Source organism: Anguilla rostrata, chromosome 4, assembly GCF_018555375.3.
Source record: "Anguilla rostrata isolate EN2019 chromosome 4, ASM1855537v3, whole genome shotgun sequence".
Taxonomy (NCBI): Eukaryota; Metazoa; Chordata; class Actinopteri; order Anguilliformes; family Anguillidae; genus Anguilla; species Anguilla rostrata.
The window spans coordinates 15,469,852-15,482,531 of NC_057936.1; the positions used below are offsets into that span (position 1 = coordinate 15,469,852).

At 40.7% G+C, this 12,680-nt stretch overlaps 1 protein-coding gene across 17 annotated transcripts in view; it reads right to left on the reverse strand.

Moving 5' to 3' along the window:
• LOC135252623 (nebulin-like) overlaps nucleotides 1-12,680 on the reverse strand; it is a 57,129-nt gene that overhangs the window by 5,303 nt on the left and 39,146 nt on the right. For 15 of the 17 annotated variants that reach the window (XR_010329439.1, XR_010329440.1, XM_064330911.1 and 12 more), the window contains 15 exons: nucleotides 12,131-12,235; nucleotides 10,724-10,834; nucleotides 9,171-9,275; nucleotides 8,671-8,775; nucleotides 8,398-8,505; nucleotides 7,812-7,922; nucleotides 6,223-6,333; nucleotides 4,315-4,425; nucleotides 3,389-3,493; nucleotides 3,056-3,160; nucleotides 2,634-2,738; nucleotides 1,932-2,024; nucleotides 1,457-1,549; nucleotides 984-1,076; nucleotides 533-625 (listed from right to left, as the gene is read on the reverse strand). Coding sequence is in view for 15 of the 17 variants with exons in the window: in XM_064330911.1 (XP_064186981.1) it covers nucleotides 533-625; nucleotides 984-1,076; nucleotides 1,457-1,549; nucleotides 1,932-2,024; nucleotides 2,634-2,738; nucleotides 3,056-3,160; nucleotides 3,389-3,493; nucleotides 4,315-4,425; nucleotides 6,223-6,333; nucleotides 7,812-7,922; nucleotides 8,398-8,505; nucleotides 8,671-8,775; nucleotides 9,171-9,275; nucleotides 10,724-10,834; nucleotides 12,131-12,235 (1,554 nt within the window). In the remaining 2 variants the exon portion in view is untranslated. The remainder of the gene's footprint in view (nucleotides 1-532; nucleotides 626-983; nucleotides 1,077-1,456; nucleotides 1,550-1,931; nucleotides 2,025-2,633; nucleotides 2,739-3,055; nucleotides 3,161-3,388; nucleotides 3,494-4,314; nucleotides 4,426-6,222; nucleotides 6,334-7,811; nucleotides 7,923-8,397; nucleotides 8,506-8,670; nucleotides 8,776-9,170; nucleotides 9,276-10,723; nucleotides 10,835-12,130; nucleotides 12,236-12,680) is intronic. The other 2 variants (XM_064330910.1, XM_064330909.1) reach the window with 2 other exon arrangements.

The following is a 12,680-nucleotide window of genomic DNA, read 5'->3' on the forward strand; positions in this document are numbered from 1 at the left end:
TGGCATGTAACAGTGCATAAAATCAAAAGGCTCCTCACAATTACACATACAAACCAAAAACCTTTGAGTTTCCGAGAACACAACATAAATACCCAGAGGGGATTCAGTGGGCCACTAGAGTATTTGATGAACAAACGACTCTCAAAATGAGACTGGTTACCAGGTTGTCATAAAAATATTATAATGCTCTTTGATGCGTTAATTTGCTCCCATTCTTGTTATTTTTCATTTAATATATCTGAGATACATGTACCAAGCCCCCCACCGCAACATAAACTGTTCCTTTAATATGGGAGACTGGAGTTAAAGTTCTTAGTTTCTGTCCAATTCAGACTTGGCCAGAACTGCCACTCTGATTGGCTGTTTTGGTACTGGGGTGTGGCCAGCTGAACCTCTCTTTCAATGGGTTATTTTATGGGTTACCCACTTGGCCATAAGCATAGCATAGCTAGCATAGTCACTCTGCATAGCATAGCTAGCACAGTCATGCTGCCTGTTCCACACTGCTAAGAGTCAGAGGTTTGATTCTCACTGTGCTGATGTTCTCCTGGTTCCTCCGGACCCTCTCCATCTCAGGGGTATCCTTCACAGCAGTCCCTGTGCCCATCTCTTTCCTGTACTGCACCTGAACACAGCCAGCAGAGTGTTGGCTTTCATTCAATCGGCTATTGTTTAGTGTGGTTCACTCTGGGACAGTGCTGTTGTGCAAAGGCTAGCAGGGTGGGTTTTAAAATACAGGCTTTAAAATCCCCTCAACAAACCAAAACAACAAAGGAGATGTTGCCACGTTATTATGAATTTTGAGAAACACTTGATACAGTGTTCAAAGGTATTCAGGTTCAAATAATATATTATTTATTTGCAGTGTGTAATGCTAACAAGTTCCACCCTCTTGCGAATTCTTCTACCCTTGTTCCATTGCACCGGTAGCACAGTCACGCTGCCTGTTCCACACTGCTAAGAGTCAGAGGTTTGATTCTCACTGTGCTGATGTTCTCCTGGTTCCTCCGGACCCTCTCCATCTCAGGGGTGTCCTTCACAGCAGTCCCTGTGCCCACCTCTTTCCTGTACTGCACCTAAACACAGCCAGCAGAGTGTTGGCTTTCTTTCAATGGGCTATTGTTTAGTGTGGTTCACTAATGGACAGTGCTGTTATGCAAAAGCTAGCAGGGTGGGTTTCAAAAGATAGGCTTTAAAATCCCCTCAACAAACCGAAACAACAAAGGAGATGTTGCCATGTTACTAAGAATTTTGATAAACGCTTGATGCATTGTTCAAAGGTATCCAGTTTCAAATAATATATTATTTATTTAGTGTGTAATGCTAACATTGAGCCTTTTTCCACTTTACACAAGTTCCACCCTCTTGCGAATTCTTCTACCCTTGTTCCATTGCACAGCTAGCACAGTCACGCTGCCTGTTCCACACTGCTAAGAGTCAGAGGTTTGATTCTCACTGTGCTGATGTTCTCCTGGTTCCTCCGGACCCTCTCCATCTCAGGGGTGTCCTTCACGGCAGTCCCTGTGCCCACCTCTTTCCTGTACTGCACCTAAACACAGCCAGCAGAGTGTTGGCTTTCTTTCAATGGGCTATTGTTTAGTGTGGTTCACTAATGGACAGTGCTGTTATGCAAAGGCTAGCAGGGTGGGTTTTAAAAGATAGGCTTTAAAATCCCCTCAACAAACCAAAACAACAAAGGAGATGTTGCCATGTTACTAAGAATTTTGAGAAACGCTTGATGCATTGTTCAAAGGTATTCAGTTTCAAATAATATATTATTTATTTACAGTGTGTTTTCATATTATTGAGCCTTTGTCCACTTTACACAAGTTCCACCCTCTCGCAAATTCTTCTACCCTTGTTCCATGGCATAGCTAGCATAGCCACGCTGCCTGTTCCGCACTGCTAAGAGTCAGAGGTTTGATTCTCACGGTGCTGATGTTCTCCTGGTTCCTCCGGACCCTCTCCATCTCAAAGGTGTCCTTCACGGCAGTCCCTGTGCCCACCTCTTCCCTGTACTGCACCTGAACACAGCCAGCAGAGTGTTGCACAATGCCCTGCATTCACCTAACAAAGCTTTCCCTACAAGCAGGAGGTAGCAAATACAGGGTTCTGTTTGCAGAGTTCAGTTTTTAGATATCAAGCTCTGGAATTTACAAGTCACTTACCAAGACATGTTTTAACACATTCGTTAAAGTTATTTTGTGTTTAACATTTTGTACAATGAAAGAACATGACAAAGATCATCCTAATGTCATTGACAAATTTATGAGCAAATGTAAAATAGCTTTCAGTTAGGCAATACAGACACAGGCATTGTGGCCACAAGATCTTAAGGACTAACTGAGGTCGGCCATGAAAAGTAGTTTGACTTTGTTCTAAAAACAAGTTACTGGGCGAGAGACCTGAATGAATGGCACCAAGCGCGCCACTTTGGCATCACATGTAGCTGGAGTCTACATATCCTGTACAGTGCACAGTTCTGACTGTGTAATATAGCAATGTATTGCTGAAACTAGGCTCTTCGTTTAACTCAGTAGAACAGATGCATTTTTGGTGGTACACGAAAAGGAAAGCAAACATGAATAATAACTTGATGCGAAGGTTTCTGATGTGTGACAAAGAGCGCTTACATTGCTGATTTTCTTAGAGTTCTCCCTGGCGAGGATGATTTCAGGAGTTTCAGTGACTGATGACATCAAGCTCCTGAGCAGCTTTGAGTCCCATGAGTATCGCAACTGCGAAGATAGGCGATGCCAAAGGTTATGACTAATAGCAAGGGAACAGGAAGCACTGATGTAACTGATGTAAGGGGTACTGTGTTGTGAAATGAATAGCAGTGATGTACAGTGTCATGTGATGTTTATATTGCAGCATGTAATAATATAAAATAAAGTGCGTGTTTTGTAAGGCACATGATGTGAGGTTCAGTACGTAATACTGTAAGGTTTAGTGTGTGATGTAAGGAGTAGTGTGTGGTTAAAAGCATAGAGTTTAATGATGTCTCGAGCAGTGTAATAATTTAAGGAGTAATGGGTAATGAACTGTAATGTACCGAGCTGATGTTCCTCTGGCTGTTCCTCACTCTCTCCATCTCTGGAGTGTCTGACATCACTGCGTACGAGCCCTTTAGCTTCTCCGCTTCGTCCTTGTACTTTTTCTGGTCAGGGGAGGTGGAAAAACTTGGCTTGTAACCCACCATTGCATGATGCTACAGTCATGGGCACCATGGTAATAACACCATTGCCATGACGATGCTTGCAGTATGTTAGCATACATTAAATACCTCCCTCACCGGTGACACACAACTCACACTCAAACCGGAAAGGCCTCAATTTCCCACAATACTGTGCAAACACCTTTCTCTGTGTGTGCAAGACTACCATACCTGGCTATATACGTCCTTTAGGTAGGCGGCATGGAGGAGCTCTGGAGTGTCCGTAACTGTGCCGTATGAATTCTCCCTCAGCTGAGACAGCTGTTTATAGGAGGTCTGCAATAGCCAATCACAAGCAAGAAGATCTTACATCCTCCAGCAACAGGACTGACAGGTGGCCTTCATAGACATGAAGAATACCCAGCATCCTTTGTTCTCTTCACCTCACTCTCATTCATTAACAAAACAACACTAGCTCTTATTAATTCAAACAAAGAAAAAAATTTAAACCTTTATCATTCTAAAAAGATGGCTTTTTTGATGCTAAATGTCGCAATTATTATGTGAAGTGCTTGACAAATGATTTCTCATTAGTCACTGGAAAGAGGAGACACGTGTAGTCTCACTGTTACTATGAATGATTTATGAATGTGCTGCAGACTGAAAAAGGCATTGAATTTTACAGTGTGTGGAGGCCAGCATCTATTTCTAAGTAATGAAATGATCAGTGCACTGTCAGTGAGCGTGGGCACTGAGTGATGTAGCCCTGGGGCAGTATTTGACCTTTCTGTCTTCAGCCGGATACCCTTTATATTGCATGACTGATGTTGTGCGAGTATGTGAGTTGGTGAGAGTCTTGACAAGAAAACATTTTTTCTGCTGTAGCTGTTCAGTTTTTCGCAAAGTGATAATATGTGGTACTGTAGTAGTATGTCCTACAGCATCTAGCTAATAATCCTTGGAGATGAGTTGCATTGGGTTGAACTGTGTTCTTAGAGTGGGTTAGCTTGCCTGATTACTAACCTGTGTTGTGTTATATTGTGGTTTTCTGCATGGTGGTGTGTTGACGCAACATTAGCCATGATTGTGGGCTTAAACGTGGGCTTGAATGCTTTGCTGTGTCGTAACATGGCTTTGCAGTCTGATGTAGAGCTCACCTGGCTAGTGATCTCCGAGGCTTTCTTGGCTCTCTGTATCTCCAGTACATCCGCACTCACCTCCATGCCCTTCCCTACAATCTCTGTTTCCAAGTCCTTACGGTACTCTTTCTGTAACAACAGCACCAGTACAGGTCAGTCCCCTGTCCCCTTCTCTATCCAGCCATTAATGTAGTGTTAATGTAAACATTCTATTATTTTACCACTGGCTGAAAAATAAATATCTGCACGAGAAACAAAAATTCTGACAGAACTAGCTGGATTTTTAATGCACATTTTTTTCAAGAATAGTTTTTACTGTGATTGAGTTTGTTCTTATCCAACGACTGTGAGCAGTGCCAACTTGGGTTATGCAAGAGGGAAATTTCAGGCGAGAATATTCACTCCATATCAGTTGTGGTGGGAAGACAATAGTTCATAGTTTGAAAGGGGTAATTGGACGCTCAGAATCAGAGTGCCTGACTGAGAAACTGACTCCATGGTTACCACTTCCACGTCCATCTTTTATTAGCGCCACGCTGTCTTTGATTACAGCAGTAATGTAGGCCCTCTGTTTAATGTCTCTTCAGAAATGAAATGACCTCCAGTACCAAAGTGTTCCTATCGCTCCTCTCTGTGTTTTCCGAAGGCCTCTTCACTTTGACTAATCAAGCCTTTTGTTGCTTAGCCACTGTAATTAATTTCTGCTGCTGGCTAAAAACTACTCACAACCACCAAAAGTACACGTCCATTTTACAAATGAGCTAGGCTATCTAATAAACACGGGTGCCTTTATAAAGTCAGTTGTGGGGATTGTTTTTTTCATTCACCATGATGAAATTCTAAAAATCTCTGTATAAAGCACAGCCCATTTAATTAAAAAAAGAGCCAAAATGCTAGGCTCAAAGTGCAGAGAGATGTTTCAGCACTGCTTTCTCTTGTAATGACACCGGGACAGGGGATGTAGGGCTAATATTGCGTTAGAAGCCCAATTAATTTCATCAGGACTTAACATTACGTATGCTAATCACAGCAGAAAATCTTTAAAGTTCCATTGCACTCAATTGACCAAGCGTTAATTTGTTTTATGGAGATGAACATGAAAAAAATGGCAAATGTGCTTTTATCAAATCAATTTGATAAAAAAAGCAATGACACATCGTGTTTGGAACATCCTTATTACCATTAGGAACAAAAATGCAGTAGGATTATAGTACTGCAGGCCAATTCTGGTTTTAAATGTTTTGGCAAGAAGCAGTTTTTAAAAATGAACTCCAATCAAAAATCACAAACAAAAACAATGAAAAGCTTGTTTGTGAAGAGATACGACTCGAGTTCAACGACGTACTGGATTATAAAGCAAGAACCTGCTTGAGATAAATCTGAGGATACAGGGTTAGTCCAGAGCCAGGGAGGAGATATGATTGGAGCAAGCCATAATCCTGCTGTAGACTGCACTATACACAACAAAGCAACTCTCACAATTTACTCTGTTCCAGCTACACTGTTTGTCGGCCAGTCTACAAGTACATCTCACACAGTAAAATTTGTGATGTCCACACAAAAACTTTTTTTCCATGGTTCAGTCTTCCTGAATACTTGAATTTAGGTGCATTTCTCTATGTGTGGTACTGACTTTATAGTGTAATTAGTTGACCACTAGAGGGAGCCTTTGTAGAAATGAGGTTATAACCTAAATCTGCACCTGTATATTTAAAATTTTAGGTGAATCTTTAGTCATCTGTAATCAAGGATATCTCCCAGCTTGAAATACTTCTCTCCTTTTTATCCGTTCTTAGGGGTGTAACATCTCAGTGTTTGTTTGCATATTCTCCGTAAATTGTAATGGTTTTGTCCGGTGAACTACAATATAGTTCAGAGCTGCACCGAAATGTAGTTTATTTCTGAAACAGAGGCACCCATCCTCACCTGGCTGGCCATCTGGGAGGCCCTCTTGGCCCTCTGGATCTCTGGCAGCTCTGCACTGACCTCCATGCCCTTCCCACGGATCTCTGTCTCAAGATCCTTCCTGTACTCCTTCTGCAACGGACAGGTTCCACATGATGTCACTTCCTTTGCAAGGCTTTTCAAGTTGTTTTGTCATTTAATATCAGCATTTCCCAACACTGTCCTACCGCTGCACACTTTTTATGATCAAAAAATTCCTTGCCACACCACTATCCCATTAACCACTATAACATTAGAAAATGTTTCACACGTTTAATTGTTCTGGAATCTGACGATTTTCCACAGTGCGTTCTGACAGCACAGTAGTATGCCGTGGCACACCGGTTTAAAAACAGTAATCTATGGATCTTTTGGAGCAGTTTATTTCCTAATTTTACATTTTCTCCCAATTTGTAGTATATATCCAAACACAGCGTTGTTTCCTGAAAGATCAGTGTTGTTATCACACAGCGCACATTAATGTATTGTGGCGGCAGTGGGCCGTAATGGTTTTTAAACTGGGTGTTTATTTTAAAGACCCTGCAGCTCTACGGTCTAGTGATTTAACTAGATCTGCCACAGGAGAGGTCCGACTGTTCCCGTTGTGTTCAGTTTAGTGTTGGGATTTGGAGGGCAAGGTGGGGGTGGAGAGGTACCTCATTAAGGATATGACCAGCGTTCTTCACACGGATTAGGTCTGGTGTCCTCTCTCCAGTCCCTCACCAGCCCAAAGTACAACACCTTGGGTCCCCCTTACCGCCAGAAGCATCACCAAATGCTCCTTTGTGTACGATCCTTCTGAGAGCAACTAAGTATGGAGGGCATTATTTCCCAACTTTAGTTAGTATTCAAATAAGGACATAATAGTACTATGACGAGTCATTAATTAAACTAGGTAGGTTATTCATGCTCTTAAAGGGTGGAGAGAGATTGAACTTAGTACAAGGTAAGCAGTTCAGAAACACAAGTGGCTACATTGGCGCTTGGATCAGTCAAATGATTCACTAGTAACTTCCAATCAGCAACATGATAGTCTTCTCACATTAATAGCTAAAACCAAAGTATTATCAAACTCGAAAAGGTTTCGGATAAAAATGAATTGAACTATATAGTTACAATGGTAAGCAGTTCTAGTGTGTAAAACAAAGTGGTACATATGACTGCCTCTAGGAGGCATCAGTGTAAAAGTCTTTTCACAAAACAGTGTAGATAGCTACCAATCGCAACATGCTGTTTGCACGTGTTGATTGGACTGAAGCAATTTCAGAAGGATTCACCAGGGCCACTTACTCTAAGCCTAACAATAAATCAGCTGTAAGAACCTAATAAAGCATTGGGTGGACACTGTGCAACCATGAAATAAAACTGGATGTTGTTATATCCACGGTATTGTCACTAATGTAGAAATGTTAAATAGGAGTCACAAGCTCTGAAAATTATGAAAATTAATTAAAATTCTGTACAAATTATACTCTATATATGTTAATTAAATATCAAGTTTAATGGGGTGTCAGTAAGTGTCATTTTCACTGCATTATGGTACTGAGCATTATGAGATTGCAAGGACCAACCTCATTCAGGAGGCTGCTAGCATGGCGAGCATGCAAGTACCCAGGGGTCATATCCAGCTCCATCAGAGCCTTTCCCCGGATGTTGTCATCATACTCCTTCCGGTATTCCCTCTATTAATGGCGAGAAAAGGAAAAAAGCTCTACTCTTCTTTCAGTCTATCAATATCAAAACGTCTGCCAAATGTGTAAGTAGTTCATACAGTTTTTCCAGGTCATTTCAAAGATAAGATAACATTCTTCAACAAGTTCAAAAATGGCCATTATTAATAAGCAACAATTTGAGTATACGGTGGAAATGAGCATTTTAGGTTTAGAGAAAAACACGAGGAAAGATCAAATGTGCAATTACTGTTGACCAGGCAAAACATGGAAATTAAGTGTCAAAAAAAAGATCATTAGCATTGACTTTACACTGGACTAGCACTTCAATAAATACCTGTCTCTTATTTAATTGATTAATGAATTCAGAGGAAATACTGATGCACAATAAAGGTCCCATTTGCAGTCATGTGTGAAAATGTCACACTGTATATGATCCTTTGAACAAACACTTCACCGCATGTAACATACCAAAATGGCAACATACCTCACTCTGCATTTTCTGAGCTTCTTTGGACACTTTGTAGGACTGAGTATCCATGAACTCCAGCTGTGACTTGCCTTTGGACTTCTCATACTTCTCCTTGTATTTCACCTGCAATGCGAGAACCAAAACACAAAATGAAGGAAAAATACTTTATGATTAGCTTATCTCGGCTGTAAATTTCGTTTTGCAGAAAGGGTTATCCTAATTATAAGAAAGGATTTTAAGAACGGTATGAGTTTACGAGCCATCGAGGTGGCAGGATGCTGTTCTGACCTGGCTGTGCAGTACCGCGTTCTCCCTGTGGTGGAGCTGTTCAGCCGTGTTCAAGGCAAAGTGGTACTGGCCCTTAGACTGCTCATATTTCTTCCTGTATTCCAGCTGAAGGGACAGAACAGTGATTAATTTAATTAAAATAGACTCACTGTTAGTAAGACGTGTATACGAATGATTTATTTGGGAATAACTTAGTGTGTCCCAGTCATTTCCATGTTTCTTGTTTTCTTTTAAAAGATACTAATCTTTAGTGAATATTTAATCTAATTAACCCATTCAATGATTCCATGTAAAATTTACACACAACGGATTCCTCCTTCACTGAAACTTGATATGTAAATGTAATACCCAATGATGTATTGGCAATAATATGTAATTACAGGTATTTTTTATTGGTCTTTTGTGAGGAATGGAATCAAGCTCCATGCGTAACACAAGGCTGATGTTTTGTAGACCGTGCCTGCAGTTGGTGGCAGGGAGAAGGAGAGGCGGTACCGTACATTGCTCTGCAGCTTGCTGGCTTGCAACACGTGTTCCAGGAGCAGCAGATTCGGCAGGTCAGTGGAAGGCTCATGTATCTGCTGTAGGTCACTCTTGTACTTCACCTGAATCCATACACAAACACACTCAGGCTCAGACTGAGGAACCGGAGTTAGCATGGTCGCTACTGGCTGCTACTCTCTACATAGCATTTCTACTGGCTGTTAGTCTCTTCTTAGCATCTCTACTGGCTGCTACTTTCTACTTAGCATCTCTACTGGCTGCTAATCTCTACTTACCATCTCTACTGACAGTTACACTCTACTTATCATCTCTATTGGCTGCTACTCTCTACTCAGCATCTCTACTGGCTGCTACTCCCTAATTAGCATTTCTACAGGCTGCTACTCGCTACTTAGCACCTCTACTGGCTGCCACTCTACTTATCTCTACTGGCTGCTACTCTCTATTTATCATCACTACTTATCATCTCTTCTGGCTGCTACTCTCTACTTATCATCACTACTTATCAACTCTACTGGCTGCTGCATCTCTAGTTAGCATCTACACCAGCTGCTACTCTTTGCTTAACATCTCTACTGGCTGCTACTCTCTACTAAGCATCCATTTTTTCAAGACCCTCTCTCTCAATATTCATTGAGAACTAAAAGGGCAGAAAACTGTCTTCTGGTGCCTAGATATCACGACCCTTGAAGTGATAAACAAGAGCTTCTCAATGGTTCTTGGACTTGGATGTTAGTCTCGTTGTCATTGATCTTTAGAAAAATAATCAATTGCAGTAACACAGATAGTACATGTTCCCAGTCCTGCTTGCCCCAAGAGGAGTGTGAGCGCGGGTGTGTGTGTGTAGGGGGGGGGGGGGGGGTGTGATTCATATTCTATGTGAAAGTGTAAAATGGCAAAAAAATAAGACTCATGGAAGGTGATGATGTGGCAAAGTCCTTTGGCTTCCACAGGTAATAACATGTCTGAAATAGCCTACTCCATCTTTGGCATGAAAAAAACAGCCATTTGCTTTTAACAAGTTCCCATGGAAACGGTTGCTTGGCTGCACAGATTAAATGTATTTTTAAATAGAAAATTGTTTCTGAAAGATGGCAGGGTGTAAGAAAGTGCTGTGCAGATTCACGAAGGTCACAGTGACCATCACTTTTAACCCAAGTGCACAGTGTGCTAACCCATTGCTATTTCAGGGGATGGCATTTAAAGAATCCAGCAGCAAAATTTCTCAACTTCCGGTGAATATTAGTCTTTCCATTTCTGACGTGTATGTTGTGCATGTGGTGATGTCAAAGTGCTGGTGAGCTAGTGTACACGCAGGATATTATCCAGAGCCACAATATATGGTCAATACATGTGTAGGGCTAAAACCATCCAAAACAAATGCAAACCAGTGCATCGCTGATGATGTGCCATTCAAGATCTTTGCAGTGAGGTGAGATTGTGTATTAGCCTGAGAATAATACACCAAGTGCCAACTAGTACAATTTAGCATAATTTTTGCACTGAAGTGCTGAGATTGACACTACTGACTGGGATGCATTGCACCCACCTGACTGGCAAGAACAGAGGCAGCCTGGGTGTGTTTAAAGGACAAACACTCCACTGGGTTGTACTGGGGCTTCTGCCCTTTCTGGTCCTCAAACTTTTCCTTGTACTTCACCTGGGAAAGGGGGAGGGACAGTGAGTTCAAAGTACAGTGGACTCACTATTAGACATAACTCTAGAAGATACACTTTGTATTGCTGTAGTTTACACAGGAAAGCACAACATTATGTTTTCACTGTCAAGCAAAGCCACCAGCCAGACTTGTGAGCTTTATTGTTCTCTGTGTGTTTTAAGAGTTATTGGGATATAGCTGCTCTAGGGAGGGTGTGCCATTTGTTATTCTGTACACAGGAAAATTGTGGTCAAATTGTGGTCAAACCCGAATGTGGGTGAGCTTCTTCAATAAAATACAGTATGAATCATTACTGAATGAAGACAATGTTAATAAACCATAATGTTAATATACCAAAAGTCTAACTTATATGGTACTCTAAAATCACAGTAGTAGACTATATGATTAAAATACAACGAGAGACAAAATACAGTTACAAATTCGGAACCCCTCTGCCACTAATGTAAGGTAAATTTGACAGGGTTTTTATTATTTATAGAGCACGATGAAGCAATCCTTCGGTGCCTCAGTGCTTCCAAGCAGATGCGATGGCTGCACCAGCCCCAGGAGAGAGATTCCTCTCATTAACACTGACAGGTTAACACTAACATGACATGTCAGCACTGGCTGCAACTGAACCTCCCTGCACACAGTTTATAATATCAGTAAATTAAAGGCTATGATTGTGACAAGGGGAATGCTGTATCTGCTCAAGGAGCAAAACTATTCGTACCTGCGTTTGGATAGAAACCCAGAAGTGTGCACAGCATACACTGAAAGCTGTGTTAGCTACAATAAATACCAGTTTCTAGCCTAAATATGCAGTATGCATAAGAAAATACAGTACATTTATAGCTTAATGTACATTTAGGTTTTAAAAAACTGGCATTTCCTGTTTGCAAAATGTCCAGTTTATTGTACGCCCACTACTAGGTTTCCATCCAAATACAGATACACACAGTTTTACTTATTGAACAGATTCAAATACTGTGAATCCCTAATTGTATCAAATTAGTAAAAACTTAGTGAGGTAAGTTTTATTTATGAAAACATGTCAATTCTGTCAATCCAATACTCAAGAGTCCTACATACCGGTCATCAATAAAACATCCTGCTATGCTTTTTAAGAATAAATATAATTGGATGTTGCTCCATAAATAGTGTAGAAGAGCAATATTATAGTATTATAGCAGTATTATAATTTACAATATTGTCAAAATATATCATGAATCACAATTCATGCATTTACTGTACTTAAATTATAAATATGATAGTCAAAACTACAGATTCAGAGTTTACCTGACTAGCCAATTTGGAGGCCTCTTTGGCATGCTCAATGTCAGACCGTCCAAGGACAGATTGCTCGTTGTAGACATCAGTCTTGGTTTTACTCTTATAGGCAACCTGTGGGACAGTAGAAAACTTTCAGAAGGCATAATGTTTTAGCACTGGCACTTGTACTATTCTTCTACACCACTTAAAATTCTGGAAAATCACATAATCTGTGAATCTGCCTGTACACCATTTAAACATCATATGAAATCAATACCTTCAGAATTAAAAAATAATAATTTGAACGAAGCAGGATTGTTGTACTGCCCACTAGTGGAGGATTAGGTATTGGTATTGTGGAGACGTTTATTGCAGAGCTAACTTCACATTTTAATCAACCATGTATGTACCGATTTAGTTGGTCTTGATGTGAATATCCATGCAGAAGGACACACTATGTCAGCCCTCCAGCTCTCACATTTAGAAATGACATAGTTGATATCATAAGGAAATTGCACATATATATTTGAAAAAAGGAAGCACACTTATCACACTTACTGATCTTCATTCTGTAGCT